This window comes from Mandrillus leucophaeus, unplaced genomic scaffold (assembly GCF_000951045.1).
Source record: "Mandrillus leucophaeus isolate KB7577 unplaced genomic scaffold, Mleu.le_1.0 Scaffold3, whole genome shotgun sequence".
In the NCBI taxonomy this organism is placed as follows: domain Eukaryota; kingdom Metazoa; phylum Chordata; class Mammalia; order Primates; family Cercopithecidae; genus Mandrillus; species Mandrillus leucophaeus.
Window position 1 is genome coordinate 6440057 of NW_012103142.1, and position 26537 is coordinate 6466593.

At 37.6% G+C, this 26537-nt stretch overlaps 1 protein-coding gene across 1 annotated transcript in view; it reads left to right on the forward strand.

Annotated features, from left to right (window-relative positions):
- DNAH8 (dynein, axonemal, heavy chain 8) overlaps positions 1-26537 on the forward strand; it is a 349054-nt gene that overhangs the window by 276427 nt on the left and 46090 nt on the right. The window contains exons 85-89 of the mRNA XM_011986894.1: positions 12056-12129; positions 14129-14281; positions 14854-15009; positions 22873-22989; positions 24725-24826. Of these exons, the coding sequence (XP_011842284.1) occupies positions 12056-12129; positions 14129-14281; positions 14854-15009; positions 22873-22989; positions 24725-24826 (602 nt within the window). The remainder of the gene's footprint in view (positions 1-12055; positions 12130-14128; positions 14282-14853; positions 15010-22872; positions 22990-24724; positions 24827-26537) is intronic.

Consider the following 26537-nt stretch of genomic DNA (forward strand, 5'->3'; position numbering starts at 1 on the left):
CCCAGGAACTGATAGCTTCACTATGGAATTCTATCAAACATTTAAGGAAGAAATAATACCTATTCTTCTCAAATTATTCCAAACAATTGAAGCGGCTAGGAATTTTTTCAAACTCATTCTATGAGACTAGCATTACCCTAATGTCAAAACACAAAGACACAACAAAGAAAGAAAACTACAGGCCAATATCCCTGATGAACATAGATATAAAATCCTCAACAAAATACTAGCAAACCAAATCAAACAGTGCCTCAGAAAGATCATTCACATTGATTAAATGGGATGCATCTATGTTTCAAGATTTATAAATCAGTAAGTGTGATACATCACAGTAATAGAATGAAGGACAAAAACCATGTCATCATCCCAATAGACACAGAAAAAGAATTGGATAAAATTCAACATTCCTTTGTGATAAAACCCTAAACTAATTAGGTGTGAAGGAATGTACCTCAACACAATAAAGGTCATGTACGACAAATCCATAGCTAACGTCATTCTGAACTGGGAAGAGTTGAAAGGTTTTCCTCTAAAATTAGGAACACAACAATGATGCCCACTTTCACCACTTCTGTTCAACATATACAGGAAAGTCTAGCTAGAGCAATCAGTCAAGCGAAAGAAATAAAAGGCATCCAAGTTTGAAAAGAGGAAGTCAAATTGTCCCTATTTGTAGATGACATATGTAGAAAACCCTACAGATGCCACGAAAGAACTGTTAGGACCAAAAAACAAATTTAGTAAGGTTGTAGGATACAAAGTCAACCTACACAAATTAGAGTTTCCATATGCCAACAGTGAACTATCTGAAAAAGAAATTTAAAAAGCAATCCCATTTAAAATAGCTACAAAAAATAAAATACCTAGGAGTAAATTTAACTAAGGAGGTGAAAAATATCTACAATGAAAATTATTAAACATTGATGGAAGAAGTTGAAAAGGACACAGATAAATGGAAAGATATCCTGTGTTAATTACTTGAAAGAGTTAATATTGTTAAAATATCCATACTACCCAAAGCAATCTACAGATTCACATGCAATCTCTATCAGAATACCAATGTCATTTTTTATGGATAGAAAAAAAATTCTAAAATTTATATGAAACCACACAAAATCCCAAATAGCTAAAGCAGTCTTGAGCATTAAAAAAAAAGAAAAAAGTTTAAGGCACCAAACTACCTGGCTTCAAAATGTACTGCAAAGCAATAGTAACCAAAACAGGATGGTAGTGGCATAAAACCAGACACATAGGCCAATGGAGCAGAATAGAGAAACCAGAGGTAAACCAACTTATCTTCATTTACAATCAACTTATCTTCAACAAAGTTGCCAAGAACATGTAATGAGGAAAGATCAATCTTTTCAATAATGGTGTTGGGAAAACTGGGTAATTATATGCAGAATAATGAAACTAGACCCCTGTTTCTCACCATACACAAAAATCAAATCAAAATGGATTAAAGACTGAAATGTAAGACCTGAAATTGTGAAACTACTATAAGAAAACACTGGAGGAAATGCTCCAGAACATTGATCTGGAAAAATATTTTTTTGCGTAAGACCTCAAAAGCAGGCAACCAAAGCAAAAATAGACAATTGGGATTACCTGAAGCTACAAAGCTTTTGCACGGCAAAGGAAACAATCAACATAGTAAAGACATAACCTAAAGGATAGGAGAAAATATTTGCAAACTATGCATCTGACAAGGTGTTAATATGCAGAATGTATAAGTAACACAAACAACTCAATAGCAAAAAAACAAAGAATCTATTTATTAAAGTGAACAAGAGATCCAAACAGACATTTCTCAAAATAAGACATACAAATGGCAGAGATATATGAAAAGGGGTTCAACATAATTGGTCATCAGAGAAATACAAATCAAAACTACAATGAGTTATCATCTCACCCCAATTTAAATGGCTTGTATGAAAAGAACAGTAACACATGCTGGCAATGATGTGGAGAAAGAAGAACCCTCATACAGTATTGGTAGAAATGTAAGTTAGTACTTTGGAGAATAGTATGCAGGTTCCTCAAAAAACTAAAAATAGAACTACCCTATGATTCAGCAGTACTACTGCTAAGTATATATCCAAAAGAGGTGAAATCATTAAGAAAACTTTGAAAGGATTTGTTTTTTGTTTTAAATATAAAATTAAAAAAGGAAGTGAAATCAGTATGTTGAAGAGGTATCTATCTGTACTCCCATGTTTACTGTAGCACTATTCATAACAGCCAAGATACAGAATCAACCTAAGTACCTATCACCAAATGAATGGATTAAAACATGCAGTACATATACACAATGGAATACTATTCAGTCATAAAAAAGAATGGCATTCCGTCATTTGTGACAACATGGATGAATATGGAGGGCATTATGCTAAATGAAATAAGCTGAGCATAGAATGATCTCACATTCTATGACAAGTACCACATGATCTCACTCTTGAGAATCTGATAAATTTGATCTCTTAGAATTGGAGTAGAATAGTGGCTACCAGAAACTGAGGGAGGGTAGCAGGGAGGAAGAATGATTTCTAGTGTTCTATTGCACAGTAAAGTGAATAGTTAACAATAATTTATTGTGAAAAAAATATATATAGTCCAAAATAGCTAGAAGAGAGAATATTGAATGCTCTTAACACAGGGAAATGAAAATTATTTGTTGTGATGGATATCTTAATTGATTTGATCGTTACACAGTGTATACATGTGTAACGTATACAGTACCCATAAATATGTACAATCATTTTGTGTCAATGAAAAACAGAATACGACTTTGAAAAGGAAGAATTCAGTAGAACATCAAAAAATAACTTGCAAATAATAACGTGCCTTCACCAAGCTGGAACACATGGGCAAATATCAGAAAGATGCAGGATTAGGAAATCTCATCACAGCAATAAGAGAAAAACTTTTCCTTAAGCTATCATACTGTTATCTTGATAGGTGCTATAAAAGTCATTTTATAAAAATTCAACACTTATATTTGACTTTTGGAAAGTGGGAACAGAAGGATATTTTATTTCTATGATAATGATTGTGAACCCCAAATGTCATGATACTTATTGGTGAACAACTAGAGACATATCCATTAAAGTCAAATACAGATGTCTGCTATTGCCACTGTTATTTAGCATTGTGTTGTAGAAGATATGGCTAATGTATTGAAAGAATCATAAATAAAAGATGTAACTACTGGAAAGGAAGGACAAAATCAACATTGTTCTTAGACAATATAATTGTCTAACAAAAACACAAATGATCAACGGAAAAACTATTAGACTTAATAGTCTAATAGTTCAGTGAGGTGACTGTTTACAAGATAAATATATTAAAAAATGATGCTTTCTTATAAAATAAGATATAAAACTCCTCTTAATTATAGCAATAAAAATAAAACTGAGAAATAATTTTTAAAATACTCATTTAAAGAAAACTATAAAACCTTCTTAGAGACATAAAAGTAGTTAGAATAAATGGAGAGGTGAGCCACATTCCCAGTGTAGAGATTCAATATTGTAAAGATGTCAGTATTCCCTAAATTAATCTGTAAATTGAAGCCAAGTCTAATTGAAACTCAAGCATCATTGTTTTTCTAGTTGGATAGTAGAGGGATATTAGATCTTCTAGAATTGTAAATGGACAAGAATAGCTAAGAAAGCTTGAAATGGAAAAAAATAAGAATAATGGGGAACCAGCACCACCAGATTTTTAAAACGTTATCGAATGGCAATAATTTAGTCATTTGCTTTGCAAACATTGATAAATATGGAGCAAAATGAAAGGGCCAAAATTAGACTCTTGTATGTACAATAGCTTAATATGTGATAAGATTTGTATTTCCAATCAGTGGAGGAAAAATGGGTTAGACAGTAAACAGTGTTGAGATAACAGGCTAACTTTGGAAAACACAAAAGTGTTACCTCACATTAAACTCTAAAATAAATTTTAGGTTGACTAAGGCATTAAGTGCTTTAAATTAAACTATAAAAGAAGAAGAAGAATATATTCAATTAGTTATAGTATATATTCAATTAGTTGAGTGGCCAAGATTTTCTTAATCATAATACCTGAGTCTAAAACCAGAGGGACAAGATAGATAGTGTGACTGGATGAATTTTGAAACATCTGTATGTTGTAAAAAGGAGTGAAATAATGGCATTTGCAACAACCTGGATGGAATTGGAGACCATTATTCTAAGTGAAGTAATTCAGGAAAGGAAAACCAAACGTATGTTCTCACTTATAAGTGGGAACTAAACTATGAGGACGCAAAGCCATAAGAATGATACAATGGACTTTGGGGACTGGGGAGAAAAGGTGTGAGGGTGTGAGGGATGAAAGACTACGTATTAGGTAGAGGGTACACTGCTCAGGTGGTGGGTGCACCAAAATCTCAGAAATCACCACTAAAAAACTTATTCATGCAACCAAACACAACCTGTTCCCCCCAAAACCTGTTGAAATAAAAAAAAAATCTGTATGTCAAAAGCACCATAAATAAAATAAAAGCACAAAAAAACAAGGATAGGTGTGTGGGCAGGGGACTATAGCATTCCATTTCAGTGGGAGACACTGGGAGTCCTTTTTCGTTTGTTGTGAATTTTTAAAAACGGTTTGAATGCTGTATCCAAACTCTTCTCCATGTATGAATTCCTCCTAAGAACATATTGAGAGATATACATCCAGATTTATATACAAGGGTGTTTCATCTAGTGCAATTTATAATACTGAAAAATCAAAAATGTCTTAAGTATATAAAAAGTTATTGATTGAATGAACAAGAATGGATTTGACATGATGGAACGCTGTGCTGCCATTAAAAACTGTTTTTCAATAATATTTGATGACGGTAAAATGTTCACAACATACCATTGGAATGTAGAGATATAAAATAATCTATAGGCCGGGCATGGTGGCTCACACCTGTAATCCCATTACTTTAAGGGGCTGAGGCAAAGGATCATTTGAGGCCAGGAGTTTGAGATCAGCCTGGCCAAGCATAGCAAAATCCTGTGTCTACTAAAAATGCAAAAAATTAGTCTGGCATGGTGGCACATCCCTGTAATCCTAGCTACTCAGGAGGGTGAGGCATGAGAATCTCTTTTTTCTTTTTGAGACAGAGTCTCGCTCTGTCGTCCTGGCTGGAGTGCAGTGGCCCGATCTCAGCTCATTGCAAGCTCCGCCTCCCGGGTTTACGCCATTCTCCTGCCTCAGCCTCCTGAGTAGCTGGGACTACAGGCGCCCGCCACCTCGCCCAGCTAGTTTTTTGTATTTTTTAGTAGAGACGGGATTTCACCGTGTTCGCCAGGATGGTCTCGATCTCCTGACCTCATGATCCGCCCGTCTCGGCCTCCCAAAGTGCTGGGATTACAGGCTTGAGCCACCACGCCCGGCCAAGAATCTCTTGAACCCGGGAGGTGGAGGTTGCAGTTAGCCGAGATTGTGCCACTGCACTCCAGCCTGGGCGACAGAGCAAGATTCTATCTCAAAAAATAAAATAAAATAAAATAAAATAAAATAAAATAAAATAATGTATAATACATATATACATATATAAATTTTAATATAGGTAGGTCTACAAACCCTTGGGGCCAGATATGCTTCAGAAATCAGAATGTTCTGGTTTTTAGAAGGTAATATTCCATATATTATATAATACACTGCAGCTAAGATATAAATATTCAGGAAGATAGGGATAAATAAAGACTATAAATAGCCTCACATCTGTTCAGGAGAGCTTTTGCCTCCAAAGTGATTTACCATTTTCAGAGCTTTCTGAATTTTTAAATGAAGGTAAGGGATTGTGGATTATGCATATTAAAAGGATTAGAATAAAGATCTCTAGAGAGGAATATTGGTGATTTTTATTTCCTTCTTTATATGCTCCTGTATTTTTCAAACCTTCTAATGTGAACATATATTATTTAGTTAGAAGTAAGTCCAAAAAAAAAACAGGTGGAAGAGACACAAGCCTAATTTTGGAAAGGAATATAAAGGCAGTCAAAATTTTACTAAAGTCTTTCAAATTAAAACAATTAAAACATAAACCACCAAAGTGTAATTATACTGTATCACTTGCAGCCACACTTCCTCCAATGTTTCCTGCATACATGCTTCTCTTGAGAGTTCCCCTTATGATGTCTTGGCAGTCCTTGCCTCCACCTCTAAAAACTCAGCCTATGCTGTTTCTTGTCTCATTGGCCCCTTTCCTTCCTTGAGTGGGAATGTTTCTCACTTTTTCAATGCCAATCAATCTTTTTTTTCCCCAGGCCATTCAGAAAAGATATAAAATATTTATTACCTTATATTAAATGAAGAAAGATTACAAATCAGTAACAACCTTCCACATTAAGAAACTTAGAAAAGAAGAGCAAACTAAACTCAAAGCAGTCAAAAGAAAAGAAATAATAAATATGTGAGCAAAAAAAGCCAGAAAATAGAAAAACAACAAAGAATCAAGAAGCTAAAAGTATCTTTTTTGAAAGATCAATAAAATTGACAAATGTTTAGCTAAACTAACCAAGAATAAAGAAGATAAAGTGAAGATGATTAAAATCAGCAATGAAAAAGGGATGTAACTATTGATGTCACCAAAATTTAAAAACTCCTAAGGGAATACTGTGAACAATTATGCCAACAAATTAGATAACATAGATGAAATGGAAAAATTATTAGAGATAACTATTGAAACTGACTCAAGAAGAAGTAGAAAATCTGAATAGAGCCATAAGAAGTATGGAGATTGATTCATTAATTTAAAAAAAAAAAAATCCCACAAAAGGAATCTCAGTCCCAGATGGCTTCATTGGTGAATTCTAGCAAATTTTTAAAGAATAGCACTAGTTTTTCTCAAGCTTTCCTAAAAAACAAAAGAGGAGAGAACGCTTTTCAACCCATTCTGATACCAGTATTACCATGATACCAAATGCAAACAAAGACGTCACATACACACAAAAAACTACAGACTACTATCCCTTATAAACATAGAAGCAAAATTCTCAACTAAAATATTATCAAACCAAATGCAGCACCATATAAAAACATTATACACTATGACCGAGTGAGTTACTCCCAGGAGTATGAGATTGGTTAAACATATGAATATCAATCAATCTAATATACCATATTAATAGAATAATAGACAACAACCACATGATCATCTCAACAGATGCTGTCTTAATCTATCTGAGCTGCTGCAACAAAATACCATGGACTGGGTAGCTTATAAGCAGCAGAAATGTATTTCTCATAGTTCTGGAGGCTGAGAGTCCAAGATCAAGACCCTGGCAGATTCGGTAGCTGATAAAATCAGGGCCTGTTTCCTATTTTGTAGATGACTTCTCATTGTGTCTTCACATGGTGGAACAAGAGGTCTCTCTTGGGCATCTTTTATAAGGTCACTAATCCCGCTCTTAATGCCTTGTCACTTCCTAGTACCATCACCTTGGGGTTTAGGTTTCAACATACGAATTTTAGGGGAGCATAAACATTTAGTCCAATGCAGATGCAAAAAAGCATTGAAAACATTGATAAATATGCTTAGCCAACTAGGAATAAGAGGAAATTTTCTCAACCTGATAAAAGGCACCTACAAAAAACTCACAGTTAATATCACACTTAATGATAAAAGACTGAATGTCTTCTCCCAAAGATCAGGAGAAAGACAGGGATATCTACTCTTACAACTTCTATTTGGCATTGTACTGGAGGTTCTAGATAGGGCAGTCAGACCAGGCAAAGAACAAAAAGCCATCTACATTGGAAAGGAAGAAGTAAAACGGCCTCTATGATTGTGACATGAATTTGTACATAAAAAATGATAAGTTGTTTACCAAAAAACAATTAGAGCTAATAGATGAGTTCAGCAAGATTGTAGGATACAAGATCAATATTTAAAAGCTATTGTATTTCCATGCACTGGCAAGAACAATTCAAAAACAAAATCATAAACACATTACAATTCGTTTACAATATCATTAAAAATAAAATACTTAGGAATAAATTCAGTAAAAGAAGTAGAAGATTTGTACATTGAAAACTAAAAAAAAAAGTTAAAAAATTAAATACCTAAATAAATGGAAAGACATCCAGTTTGTTCATGGATCAGTAGACTTCAGTAAGATGGTGGTACTCATCTAAGAGATCAAGAGATTTAACTCAATCTCTATCAAAATCCCAACAGCCTTTTTTAAAAATAGAAATTGACAAACTGATTCTAAAATTTAGATAGAAATTCATGAGACCCAAGGCAGCTAAAACAATCTTGAAAAGGAAGAACAAAGCTATAGGACTTACGCTTCCCAAAATCAAGACTTACTACAAAGCTACAGTAATTAAAAGAGTGTGATATATGCATAAAGATATATATCATTGCAAAGAATATATATCTCAATGCAGAATTGAGAGTCCCAAAATAAACCCAGCCCTCACGTATTATGGTCAGTTGGTTTTCAACAAGGGTTCTAAGACCATGCAATGTGGGAAAAGACAATCTTCTTAACAAACGGTGCTGGTAGAACTGATAAGCATTTGCAAAGGAATGAAGTTTGGTTTTTACATCACAACATACACAAAAATTAACTCAAAATGAATCAGGGATTTAACTGTAAACACTAAAACCATAACACACTTAGTAAAAAAAAAAAGGAGTAAATCTTTGTGGCCGTGGATTAGGCAATGCTTTTCTAGATATGAAACCAAAAACATAAGCAATAAAAGGAAATATTGATAAATTGGACTTCATCAAAGTGTAAAACTTTGTGCTTCAGAGGGCACCATCAAAGGACAACCTATAAAATAGGAGAAAATATTTGCAAATCATACATCTGTTAAGGGTCTAGTATCCAGAATATATAAAGAGCTCTTACAACTCAACAATAGTCAAATTACCCAATTTAAAAATGGGCAAAGGATTTGAGTGGATATTTCTACAAGGAAGACATACAAATGGCCAATAAACACACGAAAAGATACTCAGCATCATTAGTTATTAGGGAAATGCAAATTAAAACCACAATGAGCTATTTCTTCATTCCCGCTAAGATAGCTATAATCAAAGACAGGGACAACAGCAAGCATTGGTAAGGATGTGGAAAAATTAGAACATTCATACATTGCCAATGGAAATGTAAAATGGTGCAGCTGCTTTGGAAAACAGTCTAGCAGTTTCTCAAAAAGTTAAAGATAGGGTTATCTCATGACTCAACAAACTTGCCTCTGAGTATATACCCCACAAAACTGAAAATATACATCCACCCAAAAACTTGTATGTGAATGTTCATGGCAGCATTACTCATACTAGCTAAAAAGTGAAAACAACCCAAACATCTGGTGCTGATGAATGGAAAAAAAAAAAATGTGGTATATCCATGCTGTGAACTATTATTCAGCCATAAAAAGGAATGAAGTAATACATGCTACAAAGTGGATGAACCTTGAAAGCATGCTAACTGAAGGAAGAGAGACATAAAAGACCATATACTGCATAATTCCATTTTAATGAAATGTCTGGAATAGAAACAAAGTAGATTTGTGATTGCTGGGGTGGGAGAGGGGAATGGGAAGTGACTGCTAATGGGTATGGGATTTCTTTTGGAGTTGATGAAGATGTTCTGGAATTAGATAATTTGACAGTAGTGATACTTATACAACTCTATAAATATATTTTAAAATATTGAAGTATATACTTTATAATAAAGTATATACTTCATAATTTATATGGAAATTATATCTCAATTTTAAAGGTTCAGAAATATATATTTTTTGAGCATCTGTTGAGCGCCAGGCACTGGCTAGGTGCTGGGTTGGCCACCGTGCCTAACTAAGTCCCTAGCTGATATTCTAGACTGGACATAAAACAGACAGTAATTGATAAACAAGGTAGTACATAATATGCTAAGAAGAAAATATGAAATATGCTAAGAAGCAGGGGAAAGGACAGAGTGATAGGAGAGGTGTGCTGTTTTAGATAGGACCAGGACCGTCAGGAAAGCCTTGCTGATAGGGCGAGAAAAACCTGAGATGTGAAGGGAGTGAGTCTGGAACTCTGAAGGAGGGAACAGCAATGAGGCTGGGGAGGTTCTGGCGAGGAGGCTGCTATGGCTGGAGAAAAGTGAATGGATAGAGGGGTGGTGAGATAAGAAAAGGTGTGTGTGTGTGTGTGTGTGTGTGTTGGGTGGGGGTGGGGGTGGTGTGTGGCAGCAGTAGCAGGGACTGATTGTGTAGGGCCTTATAGACCGTAAATAAGAACTTTGGTTTGGATTTTGGATTTTGCCTTGGCTGCAATGGGAAGCCATTGGATGGTTCTGAGCAGAGGATGAATGTAATCTGACTTAGGACTTGAGAGACCCCTCTGGCTGCTGTAGGAAGAATAGCTAGTAGAGGACAAGGGTGGGAGTGAGGTTGTCACCAGTTAGGAGGCCATTCCAAGAATCCAGGCAAGAGGTGGTGGACACTTAGGCCAGGAAATAAAAGCAGAGTTGGGAAGTGGTCAGATTCTGAATATGAAGGGATGCCTGTAAATCACCTCTTGACCCAATATCTGGATCAAGCAACAACTATGCCAGGGTCACCTGAACTAAAACCAGACCTTCCTTTTAGAAGGTGTGTTTCAGAGGAGTTGGATGAAGACAGAGAGGCTGTGGCTCACACTCATGTGTTAATACTTTTTGAGCCTGTCACTCTCCCTCATTAATCTATTGAACATTTGTGTGTTCTTCTGAAATAAGTGGGGCTCGATATCTATCCAGGATCCAGAGGCTCCTCTCATTCAAGTCACTCCTCTCCTTTCTTCTGCTTTTATAGGCTGGGTGGGATTCTTTTCAGGTGCCAGATTCCCCCTTAGGAGCTGGAGAGATTCATGGGGACTTGGGTGGGAAAATCCACCTTTGCTTGTTAACACTTGGCCTATTTCAATTCCTGATTCTCCAAGCAGTGAGTGCTCTTCCATCCTCCTCAGGCTGTCATTGCAAAGTGTCTCCCTGTGACCCTGAGCCCACAAATAATCCCTAACTTTGCACCCTGCAGATCTTCTCGGAAGATGTGGCTATTAACCACAGGATGCCATTTAAATGGTGTATCCTGACAATGTTTCTGGTTTCTGACGTACTTCTCTCCCCACCCCCATGAAGTCTCCAGCCTCTTATAGTCTCTACCAGCAGTTCCCACAAACATACACTGGTTCACAATGTCTCCATTGATCGCTTTTCCTTGTACAGTGATTATGCCTCTAGAACCCAAGAAAATTGGGGCCTACAAGGGGTTGCCTAAAAGATAATTTCTAATTGCGGTTGTGTAAACATGATTCTCAGACTTCTTCAATTTAGCTAATTCACGTGGCAGAGCACAAGTATGGTTCTCTGCCTGGGACATCTGGTCCTAAATGGTGCATTATCTCTGGAATTATGACATTTCTCATCCTGGAGTGTTTTCATGTTTAGTTCCAAGGTGGTGATTTAATCTGAGGAGCAGCTGAGAACTAGGTCTTAGACGGTTGCCCCTGAATGTACCCATCACAGGGCCGAACTGTCTCAGATTTCATCTCAGAAAAATGATCAAACATACGAAGAAAACCAAAACAAGCAGACAGAAACCACTGTGAGCCTGATATCTAAAAGGAATCAACAGAAAATTAAACTTTACAGAAGCATCTGCTAAAATAACAAAAAGGATTCTAACCAAAACTTACAGCAAAACTAAAAAATCCTTTTCCCCTCCAAATCCCTGTGATAGCATTGTAACTGCCTCTCCCACCATTAATCTTGTTCCTCATTGTCTCCAAAGAATCTCAAACTCTCACCATATGTGCCTTTTTCTCTCCCTTCCTGACCCCCAACCCTCGCCTTTCTGGGTGGTGCCTTCAGGTCTCTGCTCCATGCATTTCTCTGATCCACACAACCAAAGGCCAGGCCTGTTTGAACAGCAAAGCTTTTTTTCTTAGAAACAATAGAAGGAGGCTATAATCATTCAGAATTTAATTTTTCATTCTAATCCTGCTGTAAGAGTTATGTTTTATCATAGTGAACTTTCTCCTATGTTACAGAATGTAGAACTATCTCAATGGGGCAAGGACAAGAAGTACATGCTCGAAAGCTGATTCAGATGTCAATGCAGCAGGTATGTGACAAGAGATTGCTCCTGCTGCAACATTATTGCTGGAAACCCCACAGTCATGGATGTTACCACCTTCTTCTCGTGATGCTCAATCCTGATTTTTCCATTTTTGCTTATCATTACCTGTGAATTTTAAACCTCAGTCTAGTTTCTTCCTGATATTCCCATGGAAAGCTTATTCCATTTTCTATAGTATATGCTTCATTTTACCTTCACTGATTTTTTGTTCGTTTTGTAATTTGGGAGACACACCTGATTTCTAAGAATGCAGCTCTAGCAATCTTGGAATTTCATGATCAATATGAATAGGTAGTACTTAAGGAGTGACAGATTGAGACAGTTAAATTTCCATTTTCAGTTAAAGGCAGACTTTCATTTTTCATTAATGGATCATTTCAGGCAAATAAGAAATATTTAAGGATGCTGTGTTTAAATATTGGTAATGGTTTTCACTGAAAATTGCAAGCTGAATGGAGTGTTGAGAGAGATTTCCCATTGCACCTAATAAATACACAGGACATTAATTTTCTAGAAATGCTCTGTAGATAGCCTTTGCAGCTGTAATAAGAAATTATACCATTTATAAAAATAAAAATAAAATAAGATCTTGGTGTATTTTTAAGCTTTTGATCTCAGAATGTCTGTACAAACTTTGGTGCAGCTTTTCCCTGGAAATTAATGACTAGAGAGGGTTAATGGGCTAAAACTCTGCTTGGGTCATCAAATTTTCCAGCTAGTCATTAATTCTCAAATGCCCTAAGCCTTAATCTTTATCACTTAATTAAATTCAATAATTTATTTAATTTATACATGTATATCTCAAAGCAATTATACGTAATTATTTTTACTCAGATCAAGTGTTTCACTCTGTTGAGTGATTTGACAGTTTAACTTTGGGTCTTAAATAATTTCTTTAGTTTCTGTGAGTGCAAAACTTTTTAATTTAAATACTGTGTTCACATTAACCATCTTTGGAATGCTAGCCTTTATAACTTCCATGCCCTGTTTGTCAAAGTGGGGTAAATATTGATTATATGGCATAATCAGAAAAGAAAACCAGACATGAGCAGGTGCAGCCATGTTGTTGCCTTGAGAGACACCACGGTTAGCATAAAGCTGGCATTGTGGAATGCAGAGTGGGGAACCAGAAAGTAAGTGGGTCCATGATGACACAAACTAATCCTGAATGCCGTCTTCCTCTGAATCCCCAATTGTATAGACGGCACATCCCCTTTGCTAGTTAAGCCGGTGTGAGTTGTATTTTCGCTTACAGTTGAGACACGGTATATATGCCTTGCCATATATTTATCGTGCTCACTATTTTGTAGTTTTATGTCGTTCAAGATAGCTGATTCCTGTATAAGGGTATTAAAATGTCTGGTGAAGAAACTATGTTCTCACAGGGCAGTGATGGTTTTGTGACATATTTTTTTAAGGTAGTTTGTTTAATCAAGTATTTATTTAGAAAGTGCTTAATAAGTTATGTGGTTTCAGGAAAGTGTGGAAAGAGCGTGATGATAAAGAATAAAGCTTAGCGTTATGGTAGTAAATGTCGCCAAATGTATTGTCTCCAACTTTCATGAGATCATGTGTATCTTTCTTTGTAACTATGAATAACTGTGAACCAGTCTTCTTGGTTTTGGGGGTGAGTCAGTTCTGATTTACCTTAGGCGGGACAACTTAAGTCACTGATTCCAAAATACCCATTCCCACCATTAGATGGTGCACACACTGTACTTACACAAGTCTGTCTTCAAGTTTTAATTTCTGTTCCTTTCTGAACCAGGGGTAGCAGAATACTATCATTTTGAACCCACTTGATTCTAAGTAATTAGCTTGTACTAATAGCCGGAGAAATTATTGTATTGACATATAATTTTTAAAAATGTGTTCAAAACAGAGTATTCACATGGTTTTATAAAAAAAAAGTGCACATTTTGTTTTATTAAAATCATAGCAAAAAAGTTACAAGAAATAAATATGAACTCATTTTTGGATACAGGGTGGTTGGGTATTACTACAAAATTGCCACCTTGGCCTGGAATTCATGGAAGAATTACTAGAGACACTAATTACCACTGAAGCCAGTGATGATTCTTTCCGAGTATGGATAACTACGGAGCCTCATGATCGATTTCCAATTACATTGCTTCAGGTTTGTTACTAAATGTCCTTTCATTGAGAGTTATAGAAGTAAAGATGGCATCATTGACATTGTTGAAAGATGAGAACACAACAGGGCTTTTTGGTCCTGTAGAGTCTGGACTGCAAAATCTTATACTATAATACTATAATCATCACAATCTTGACATCAAGGTTAGACTACAGTAAATATTACCATAGAAGAGCTCTAAGACTTGGTACTAATTTATTGAGTTTCAGCTCTGATCAATGTACTTAGTTTATACAGTGCTGAACTTTGCCCCCACTTTATGTACTATAAACATATTGTTTTCTGATGCACAGGTTGAGCATCCTAAATCTGAAAATCGAAACCTGAAATGCTCCAAAATCAGAAACATTCTCAGTGCCAATAGAATGCTCAAAGGAAATACTCATATAACAATTTAATGCTAATATTCCAAAATCTGAAAAAAAATCTGAAATTCAAAACACTTCTAGTCCCAAGCACTTCAGATAAAGGATACTCAGCCTAATATTGTAATTTCTATTTTATTCTTTATAGTAATTTATAGAAACAAAACCACTGTTTTCTTTTCATGACAGACCTCTCTCAAATTCACTAATGAGCCACCCCAAGGTGTACGCGCAGGTTTGAAAAGAACATTTGCAGGAATTAATCAGGACCTTCTGGACATCAGTAATTTACCCATGTGGAAGCCGATGCTTTACACAGTAGCATTTTTACACTCCACCGTGCAGGTAACTATGGAAAGCAGTTTTCACCTTTAGGGGATGGCTGGTGATGTGCTGAGGCCTCATTGGAGAGGCTTCCAAGAGGGCGCTATCCGTTGCCACTCTGTCCCCTTACTCTCTTTTCCTTCATAGCACTTTCCCCACCTGGCATAGTGTATATTTGTTTATGTGTTTTGTGTGTGCCCCCTGCCCCAACCCCCATCCCTGACTATTGGAATGTAAGATTCTCCAGGGTGAAGACTGTCTTTTTGTAACTGCTGACTCTCCTGCTGTCACAACAGCACACAGGGGATTGTCAGAGCTCAATAAATATTTGTAGAATGAGCTAATGGATTATAAAGATAGGAGCTTGGTTTTGAAAGTGCCTGTGCTGGCCAAGAATTTTATGTGCACCATCTTCTGTAATACTAACAGCCACATTTCAAGATAGGATTATCGCCATCTCAAAGACGTTAAGTACTCTTCAAATGTGGTTGACTAGGATTGGCTGAACTAGGATTGGCTGGCTCTGATTTATGTACTGTTTTGACTCTATTCATTACCTGATAGTAAAAGTGGTGGTGATGTTGGAGGAGGAGGAGGAACAGCAGCTCCGAGTCTTTCTCAAGTCATTTGCTGTTTGCTTTCACAGTCTTAGTACTGATGGCAATAATTTAAGAATTCTGTGATTACCAAGCAACTTGTCTGTTACGATTTTTAAAATTATCGTTAGTGTTCTGTTCTGCATCTGAATTTTATTTTTTGTTCTGTAATTCAAAAGCTACACACTTTCAATGCACTTGATCCATTCCTTGATTTCACAGAGAATTGAAGAGATTCCTTTAACCTCGACCTGCGTTTCTTTTTTCCCTGAGGCTGGGGTGAAGGACAAAATAAATCGGTTGGTCTATCCCAGGAGTCAGGCTTTTAGCTGTGTACAGTGATGGGCAGAACTTCACATTACCTCTCCCTGCCCTGTCCAAAGATGGAGGGGAACTTAATGCTTGCCCCAGAAAATACTGTGTGTATTTACCCCTACTTCATTATCCCTACCACTTTACTAGGTTCCTGGCTGCCCAACAGAGAGGGCTGTGTTGTTTGTCTGTCTCCCAACCCTGAGAGAGTTAAAATCAGATTAAATGCGTTGCTGGTGCTTATCTTTACTAAGTTCCATTGTGGCCTTTGGATTGTCAATTACAGCTTCCAAGTCACCGAAGCCTATTTCATACATTCTTATCTGGGAATTGTTCGCTTTGCTAGACCTTACCACACTCTAATACAAATACTGCTTTAACTCTGCTATGTCATTCCCAATTCACAAATAACATATTTTATGATTCTGTTCCCAGTAGTGATGATTCAACTCTTCCACTGTGCTTATCGTGGAGAGCTGGTTGGGGGTATTTTCCATATGGTTAATGTGGCAACCTGTGTTTTTAGTGGCCATTATCCAAGTGCTAAAGGGAAGAAGAGCAACAGGACCTTGGTCCAGCCGTGGGGCTAAAGTGCCCTTGCACTTCACACCGCATGTGTTTGGGTAAAACAGAGGGAAAATATTTTCACTGCTAGGGCAGTGAAGTTACCAGTGGAGTGTCCAAGAATAAAAGGCTGAATATCTCTTAAAATCAAATAACAGAGGGCTAGAAATAACACTTCACTAAGGGTCAGGAGGCCTGGACTTTCGTGCTTGCTGTGAAATCAGTTAGCTGAAAGCAGTTAGTTGATCAAGTTATGTCTCTCTTAGGGCCTATTTCCCCATCTGTGCAGTTGGAGTTGAGAGTAGGTGATCTTTCAAGGTTTTTTCAATTTCTAAAATTCTGTCATCCAGTTCTGTGACAATACAGTGAGTGTAGATAATTGTTTTTCATCAATTTCAGAAGTGTTTACTGTGATATTTCCAAAATCTCCCGGGAATTTTAGACGTATGTTTCAGAAATATCACAGAAATGTTTGCTGTGATTTTGCCTAAGTTTTTTTTTTTTTTTTTTTTTTTTTTAACATGGTTAGGATAGGGACAGCTTAACAGAAAAATCCACAATCTTTAGAGACTTGTTGTCTTGGGCCAGAAGCATCAACATCTCTTGGGAGCTTGTTGGAGGTGGATCTCAGATCTCGCCTCAGACTCTCCTGAATCAGTCTGCATTGTACCAAGATACCTACATGATTTGTATGCACCTGAATGTCTGAGACTCAACTGCTATAGGAAGGAATGTTGTGGATTAGGTAGTTTGTGACCTAATGTTTCTTTTCTGTCTCTATTGTTGAGTATAAGAGCCAAACATCTGATTTGTTAATTAATTGAGTCCTCCAAATTGAAACAGGTATCCCTTGCTTTAAACAAACATGTTATATGTACTTTTGTTCTTGCAGAGACTGAAAAAAGAATTAGGCACAGGATCTGAGGCTCCAGAGGGGTTCATGCTGGAGTTCATCCCACATTACAATGCAGAACCCAGGATTAAAATAACCAACTCCCTGCCTGCTCTCCAGTAAAAAATGTAATTTCTCCCATGGAATCCTGGTTTGGGTGGCATTATGCCATCAGCTTACCCCAGTTCGTAGGCATGATATGTGGATTCTACTTCTGTTGCAGGGAACAAAATGAGCGCCTCTCCTTTCCTGGGAGAAGGGGAAGTAGATTTGGCTGGTCAAGGATAACTTGGGTAGAAGAGTGGTGGAGGGCGTGGTTTGCTTTATTCTTGAGGTGGGAGCAGGCTTTCCCAGGAGGAGGGTGCCCTGGGTGCTGCCGTGGGAACGTGCCATGGGAAGATGAACGAGGCAACGCCGCACTAAGCTCTGCTCCCCGCCACTCCCCCTCTCCTCCAGCAACTTACTATCCACACAGGGCAATAGCACCTACCCTGAGAGGGGAAGTTCCTGCTGAAGCCCCCACCCCTGCTGCAGTCCAGTGATGTCTCTACTTTTGCCAGTGGCCCTTCTGCTCTCCCTATGGGAGCCTTTTATTCCCAGGACCCTGGTATGTGCCTGGTCTCAGTTTGGCTGCCACTCCCTGAGAATATTTCAGCATCCTCTTGAAGATTACCTAAGAGGGAAGCTTCTCTCTGGCCTCAGTATTCTGTCTCTACGCTTTCCTGGGCAGTGTAGCATCCAGTGTAGCATCGTTCTGGGTTTCAGAGCAAGCCCACGTTCACCCTTTGGGATTTTAATTTTAAGCACATTTTCCTCCAAAGTCTTAGTCTTTTGAAACTCAATCATTACATTTTTAGCCACCTCCTAACACCTCCTGCAGAAGATCAGAACAATGTTCTATGGGTTATTTTTTTTCCTATTGATTGTCGACATGCTGCTCTTTGAGGTATGTGTTGGACCCAGTAAATGTCTTAAGCAATCGTCTTCTCAGCCAATTATCTACAATTGTCTTCTCAGCCAATGCCTGGGCCCCAGAACAGGACACTTAAGTCAAAATCCCCAGGAGGCCAAAAGGAAGGAGCTCAGTCTTTTTAAAAACTTCCAAGTGATCCTGATATGTGGCAAGAATTGAAAATAATGGCCAAATGGCCACAACCCTTAAGGGAAGAGTCTTGAACCATTTTTATATCCACTTCATAGTCTGGAGTTTTTCTCCCCATCACCTTGGTTTGTCCACATTGAACTGCATATTTCTTTCTGACTTTTCAAACAGCTTATATATAACTCTGTGAGGTGAGGTGGTCTTTTTTTTTTTTCAGTTTTCTTTTTTAGCTAAAGTTATTGATTAGGATCTCTAAGGGCCTGTAGTGGCAGTGGCAAACTTGGAAATTTTATCATGCCCTTAAAAATTACTTAGATAGTAAATAAAACAGGCCTAGGGCCCAGGGAATCTCACTATTAACAGTTTTCATTCAGAAAAGTGTTTGCTTCCCCTATATTTTGTTTGTTTTCTTTCTCAAGTCTGAGCCTTGATAAACATTCCTTTCAAATTTAATAGTGTATATAAAATTCTTGCTTTGGGGAGAGATGATTATAAAATTCCTCATTTAAATGTCTTTGAATAATTATAATAATATGATGCAGGTTTATCTTTTACACTCTGCCCCGTAGTGTTTCCCAGAGGTTCTGGCTGTTTCTGTTAACTATTTTTACCTAGTAAAATTTCCCTTACATTGTCTAGTGTGGCTTGTATTTTTCTTTGTATATTAGCTCCAGTCATTGGAGTTAGAGAGATAAATCCAGTTGTCTTGTTTTGAAGCTGTGAAATGATTCTGCAGCTCTGTGGGAACTGCAGAGGTAGAGCCTAACGTAAAACTGGAAATGGCTCTGACATCATTAAAAGGGTTGAACAACTTTTCATCAGTGTTCTAAGGAGTGTTTCATGATTCCACATTTTCCATATTTCTTTAGTAGTTCAGAGTTTTGCATATTCTGTGAAAAGAAAAGAAGAAACTGTATTAGTCAAATTAAGTAAGGAGTGGACTGGTTTTCCTAAAATCATCACTCCCCAGCTTGATGATGTATAGTCACTCCCTTCTGTCAAATGAAGTTTTAACATTCAAATCTGTCTGCGTTCCGTGCCTTGAAGCACGGGAACACTGAGTTGCTGCTACTCACCAGAGCTAGTCCTCTGCTGCAGTAGAACCTTCTGTCTGCAGCCTTCTTCTCCATGAGTCACGGGATTTGTGTTCCTAATTCTGCTCATGGCTTTTGCCAACCCTGAAAGTCTCTTCTCTCCCCTTTGCAAAGACCAGCTTCAGTTTTATTCTTCCCGGAAGCCTCTGACTGAACGTCTCCTTCAGGCTTATCATCTGTGAAATGTTGACAGTTAATTATATTCACTATCCCATTGTTCTTTTTCTTGTCTCTAAGTCTTGTTTTTGCAACAGATTAAAACTTCTTGAAAATGCATCCATTTTAATATTTTTTATTGTATTGCATAGGACTCATCCCATGGTTTCAAAAATGTTAATTAAACTGAAGAAATTCAATATTCCAAATAAGTCTCGCAAAACCCCTTGCTTTGATCTTCCCAATGAGCTCTTAGGTTCTAGTTGTTTGAGTCTATCCTGATAGTATTCCAAGGTAATTAAAAACAAATAGCAAGAAGATGAAATGACTTCATTTGTGAAAGAAAAGGCACCCACTAAGATTTGGGACTTTTTTATTTTCCCAAGATGAGCTAATCAGTTTATGACTTTAGTGAACCAACTTAAAAAGTAAATGCTTTAGATGAAAACTGGTAGTAAGAAATATAAACATGAAGCAAATCTCAGCATTAGGGCAATTTTCAAAACTCACATTTTAAGGAACAACTAAATTGCAATTACTCAGTGCATATAAATAGGAGTGTTTCCATAGAGCCCATCTGAGCAGCTTTAGTAATTGGAGTTATTTTTCATTCGGCCATCCATCTAATTGAACATTAAAATTTAAAAATTAAGTCAAACACATAGGTAAAACTAATAGTGTAAATTCTGATTCTCTTTTTCAAAAATGGGAAAACATCTGCATTTCACTAATAAGTCATTAGCATTCTTCTCTTCAAAGTCCTCAAGATGGAAGAAATTCCAAGAACTAAAAGGGTAGCTGTATGAATTTTCATGTTAGTATCCCATAACCCTCTCAACCCACCCTTGCTCCTGGGATAATCTGGAAGAGGCTCACCTCAATGTTTCTGAGGCCCACTTCAGAAATGCCAAACCCCGGGTCAGCCTCAGCATTGACCTCTTACAGAGAAAGGGTTCCTTCTACCCTGGTAATAATTGACCAGTGTTTATTAGGCAACCATGATTCCTTCCCCCAAGGTGCAAAAGGGGAGACAAAAATAGAAGACGTGTTTTTCACTGTCAAGGCTCCAAATCTGGTTATAGGACCATATATTTCAATATGAAACATCTAAAAAAAACCCACAAAACAAAAACCAAGGCAACATGAATGCTGGGACTAGAAAGCAGAAAGCTGTCAAGAGAAACAGTGTTAGGGACCAAGGCTTCCGCCCTTGCAGCTGGGACCACACAGTCTCTCCTCCCTTCAAGGCTGTGGCCTCTGCTCCTCCTCACCTTCTCTAAGTACAGGGTGGAAGATGGTTCCTCACAGCTCCTGAGTTTACAAGTTTTCCTAGTCTAAGCCCCAGATAGCAATTACAAACCCTAAGTTCAAATTCCTGGGAGAAGGAATCTGGTCAGTTATTTTTGGGCTGGCTTTCTACATTGGATCAGATTAGCTAAGGGATAGGAGTGGGTGTCACATAGTACAAATCTCTAATGCCTGACAACCTTAACTAAAGAAGTTTAGGTCTAGAGGTAACAGTAGTACTTTACGTTTTTAAGCGCTACTCCTATTATTATTATTATTATTTTTATTATTTTTGCTCTTCGTCTGATCTCCCAGGGTCAGAACATCTAGACCCAAATTAATCTTAATGGTTTACTAAATACTTTAAAAGCATACCCTGAAACTCAGTAATTAAAACCTTTGAATTTTCTGAATGTCTTCTCTGACCTGTTCATGAACTTGTCCAAGCAAAAATTTATTTAGATTTTTTTTAAACGGTGGGATTGTTCAGGATCTGAAGCATGGAACAGCTGCAGCAAGAAAGATTGGAATGGCTTGTGAAAATGGCAGTGTGTGTGTGTGTGTGTGTGTGTGTGTTTATGTGTGTGTGTTGAGTTGGGGAAAGCAGAAAAGAAAAAGAAAAGTTAGTATATACTTAGAGGTAAAAGAGTAGAATTAAACCTTCCCGCAGATGTATAGGGATTCTACTCTCCACATGGGTCCTTACCTTAGGCACTAGAATTAGGGTCTAGGAACTAATCTAATAAATCATCGGACCTTCCTTAGAGACTGATTATGTATTGGGAGAGGAAAAGCTGATGCCTTGGAAACATCTGGACTCATCCATGTGGTTTGTTGGATGATCAGTTCTTGGAGCTATCAGGTCTAATACTTGCCATACCTTTAAAATGCTCTCCGGAATATCAAAACAATTGAATCATTTGCTCTGAGTCCAGTTTGATTATTTACGGGTGATTTGGCAATTGCAAACAGTTAGCCACTATTGCGCAGGAGTCTCTTAGGCCCTCTTTGATTAAGTAGAGGGAAACAAATGAGGGTCACGTGAAAGTTTCAAGACAGACACGTCATGTGTACAACAGGAAGTTTTAGTTTTCAAAATTTGAAATGGCAAGATTGCCAAGTGAAGTCATCACAGAATCTAAGTGCTCTTGAGAGAGGTTTAGGTAATCCAACGGAAAAAATTCAAACCCTTGCATTTGACATTTTCAACTTTCGGGAGTCCAATGTAGAATAACAGTTCATTCAACAGATATTTGTTGAGCACCTACTGCATTTTTTTGAGTTGTCCGTGGAGACCTAGACTTAAAAAAAAAAAAAAAAAACCCAAAAACTCCAACTTGACAAATCTTTGGAGATTTGTTTGTATAAACCAGTTAGCTATAGAGCCATGAAGTAATATTTCTAATATGGCTATATGCCCCATAATGTTTCAGTCAACATGGATTGCATATATGGTGGTGGTCCCGTATGAGTATAATGTATTTTTACTATACCTTTTCTGTGTTTAGATATGTCTAGATACACAAATACCATTGTGTTATAGTTGCCTGTAGTAGTCAGTCCAGTAACATGCTGCACAGGTTTGTAGCCTGAGAGTAATAGGCTACCTCATGTAGCCTAGGTGTGTATAGGCTGTACCATCTAGGTTTGTGTAAGCACCTCGAAGATGTTCGCATAATGAGGAAATTGCTTAATGATGCATTTCTCAGAAGGTAACCCCATCGTTAAGCGACATGACTGTATATCCAAAATTGTATATACTATTCTTTTAAACTAATGTCAATTGATTTTGATAATATAGCCTTAATTTTACTGTATTTTGATAGCAATAAAAATGGAATCAGGTACACGCAATACTTACTTTTCTTTGGTGTTTTTAAGGAGCGACGAAAGTTTGGCCCCTTAGGATGGAATATTCCCTACGAATTCAATTCCGCTGACTTTTCAGCCAGTGTTCAGTTTATTCAGAATCACCTTGATGAATGTGATATTAAAAAAGTGAGTGAAACTGTGCCTTTTTTCCTGTTTTTATTGCTCTTCTTAAATCAGGGTTCTACAGTCGTTTGAAGTCTATGATACAGTGTGAATTTGCTGAGCCCCATGGAGCCCCCTTTGAAGGGACTTGTTCTAATCAGGCACTTGCTGGGGCAGCCTGTCCCCGCCCCCAACACGCACATACCATGGAAGCTAACTAACTCAGTGTGTGGCAAAATACCGCATCTTTCTTCATGTTGCACTCAAGGGCCACAGTGCACTTCAAGAGAAAGTGTGCCTTAGGTCAAGCTTCTCCTCACGGGTCCTCCTCCTGCCTCTTCAGAAGTGAAGACGGTATCTGCCAGCCCATGTGAAAGTTCTTTTCCACCTTAAGTCATTTCTTAACTGCTCAGCTTATGCCTATGAATAACAATACTTTCTAGTAATGGTCATTCATCATCATATGACACTTTGCAGTTTTCAAAGTTCTCATGTATGCAGGATCTCATTTTTATCTTCACAACTCTGTGAGATCAATAACAGAGGCATTATTATTTATTTATTTATTACCCATTTTACTGATGAGGTAACAGACAAGAGAGACTAAGAGACTTCCTCAAGGTCACAGAGCTAAGAACGTAAACTCTGTTGTCCTTTCACACATATAAAGGGTTGGAAATTTGTTTTTTCTATAATCTTTGGCAAGTCAATGAGCCTGGGAGCCTGTTTCCTCATCTATAAAATGGCCATTGTTTCTGTGAGGAAGGAATGAGTTAGTATTTGTGAAAGCACAGTACACTGTGCATAATAAGGGCTCATTAACTATGACTCTCTACAGACTGGCCCCCTCTTCCTTCCCAGAGTAGGGCAAGGTAATTAGAGATCCTGCAGCCTCAGTATGGGGATGGTAACCCATGATGAGTTTTTACTCTAGAACCAAACTGTAATTTTTCTTTGAAATGACAAAGGGATATGAAATTAAAAGTCTGGCAGTCTAATGAAAAGTTATTTTCTATGTGTTCATATTCTGTGGTCATTTATCATTTTGGTACATGCAAATAATAGTTACCTTAAAATAGTTGCTTTGAAAGGCATCCAAGCTGAAAAATAAAATTTTAACCAAGAAAAAGTAAACAAAAAGCAAATATCTTTATTTCTCCTAACTCAAATATATCAAAGGTTTAAAAAAACTGCTAAATTGCAATATATTCCTAGTATAAAATTGCTCTAGAAATGAATAAATATTTTGATGTAGTTTTAGCACACAGAATGAAATGCAGAGGATGGCAGAGGATTGCACTGAGAAAAAATCTTGTGGATAAATAATTTTCTTGTTGTTCTCATAATTCCAGAAAATATATTACTAAGAAAGCGTGTTAAAGTGATGATTACTTGATTTTCCTCCTTTCTTCACTAAACACCACTTTGCTCCTCTGTAACAGCTTGGCATTACTACAATGAGTATTATAGGTAATTATATCCCCATAGTGAAAAATAGTCTTTTTTCCCTATTTTAAATAATATACGTGCAGTATGCTTACCAGTGTTTAGTATTGTAGAATTTTTCTTGGTGAACAAACTGTAGTGGTTCCAGCCATGTAATAGTGAAAGAGTTATTAGTATAAGACTATGAATAATTTTAAATGCGAGTCTAGTGAGTGCTTCCTTTTCCAGACCTTTCCTCTAGGGAAAGACCTGAAATGTTTATAATGATGTGTTTGGGTTGGCAATGAATAATCCTTTTTTACTTTTAATAAAGGGTGTATCATGGAATACGGTTCGGTACATGATCGGAGAAGTACAATACGGAGGCAGAGTGACAGATGACTTTGACAAACGTCTACTTAATTGCTTTGCCAGAGTAAGTCAACTTAGACAAATAAAGTTTGGAGACACATTTCACTATATTTTCCAATTTTTTTGTTTGTAATAGGTCTGCCAAACTTAAGCATACAGCAGAGCTGCTGCAAAGAATTAGCCAAGAAACAAACGCATGTGTGTGCTTACACACATGCACACACAGGCACACACACACACACACACAAAACAACCAGCAATTGGACCAGGCGCGGTGGCTCACGCCTGTAATCCCAGCACTTTGGGAGGCTGAGGCGGGCGGATCACGAGGTCAGGAGTTCTAGACCAGCCTGGCCAATATGGTGAAACCCCGTCTCTACTAAAAATACAAAAAGTAGCTGGGCGTGGTGGTGAGTTCCTGTAGTCCCAGCTACTTGGGAGGCTGAGGCAGAAGAATCACTTGAACCTGGGAGGCGGAGATTGCAGTGAACTGGGATCTCACCACTGCATTCCAGCCTGGTGACAGAGTGAGACTCCGTCTCAAAAAAACAAAAACAAAAACAAAAACCAACCAACAATCTACTTGTGGTGCGGAGCAGAGCAGTGGTCAGTTCTCATTGGTCTGTAACTCCTTTTCCATACAGATGAAACTGCTTGTGCCCAGGTCCTCTCCCCCACCGCCCCTCCTCCATATTCCCCATTCCTGGGCATCTGACTTGTGAGGGAAACACTGTGCCTCGTTTCTGTGCCACTTCCTCTGAGTGAGAAGTCTCATGGTGATTTCAAGCCCCAAAATAAGTGATTGGGGGATTAATCATAATTTGAGTTTTCTCATCTCTTCCATTAGGATGGACAATTGGAAATTGAGGAAGTGTTCACTTTTTCTCTGTGCCAAATAAAATCCACATGTAACATGCTGATAAATATTTTCTAGAGAAAATTGTTTCTTAGCAATTGTGGCTTTCACATCAGGGATGAATGTAAGAAATAACACCTACCAGACTCAAACTCTTCTTAAAATTTTTTTACATTTTAGGGATGTAATATACAACACCTAAGTGGAAAAAAAAAAAAACCAGATGTCTTTTATGGTTATTAAATTCTTTATATTGGGACTTATACTGGTAATTCTCTACTTAAATGATTCTTTTCTCTTGACAAAATTAAAGCCTCAGCAACAAAGCACAAACTTTGGGAGTATTTTGATAAGCTGGGGGTTGACTAGAAAATGGATTTTTAACCTTTACATGTTTTAGTAAGTTTTTCTTGAAGCTACATATGGAGAACTGTGAAAAATAGTAAGTGTTGGTGAAGATGTGCGGAGGGAGGAGCCCTGCTGCTGGGAGGTCAAATGGACATAGACCTCCTGGAAAGCAGTCCAGTAATACTTATGAAATTAGGTATCTCAGGTAAATATATCGCAGAACATTTCTAGAGAGAGTCCACAAATGGACACGTAGAAACATATTCATGGCAGCATTGTGTTTGGAGCTGAAGGCAAGCATCATAGATTGGTTTTCCTGGAAACAGAGGTGGAGATTTGCATTCAAGTGCCTCCTCCCCAGCCTTCCTCCAAGACATGACCTTGGCTGAGGCAGCTCCCTCCTGCTAGGGCAGTACCTGGGGAGGGGCAATGCTGTGAGCTCACAGTAGTCAACACTCCAGACAGTGGGGGGAGTGAGTACCTGCTCCTGAATGAGGATCGGGTGGCACATCACAGCATCTGCTACAAAAACCCAAGACTCCTAAGAGAATAGATAAGATGTGGTGGGTGA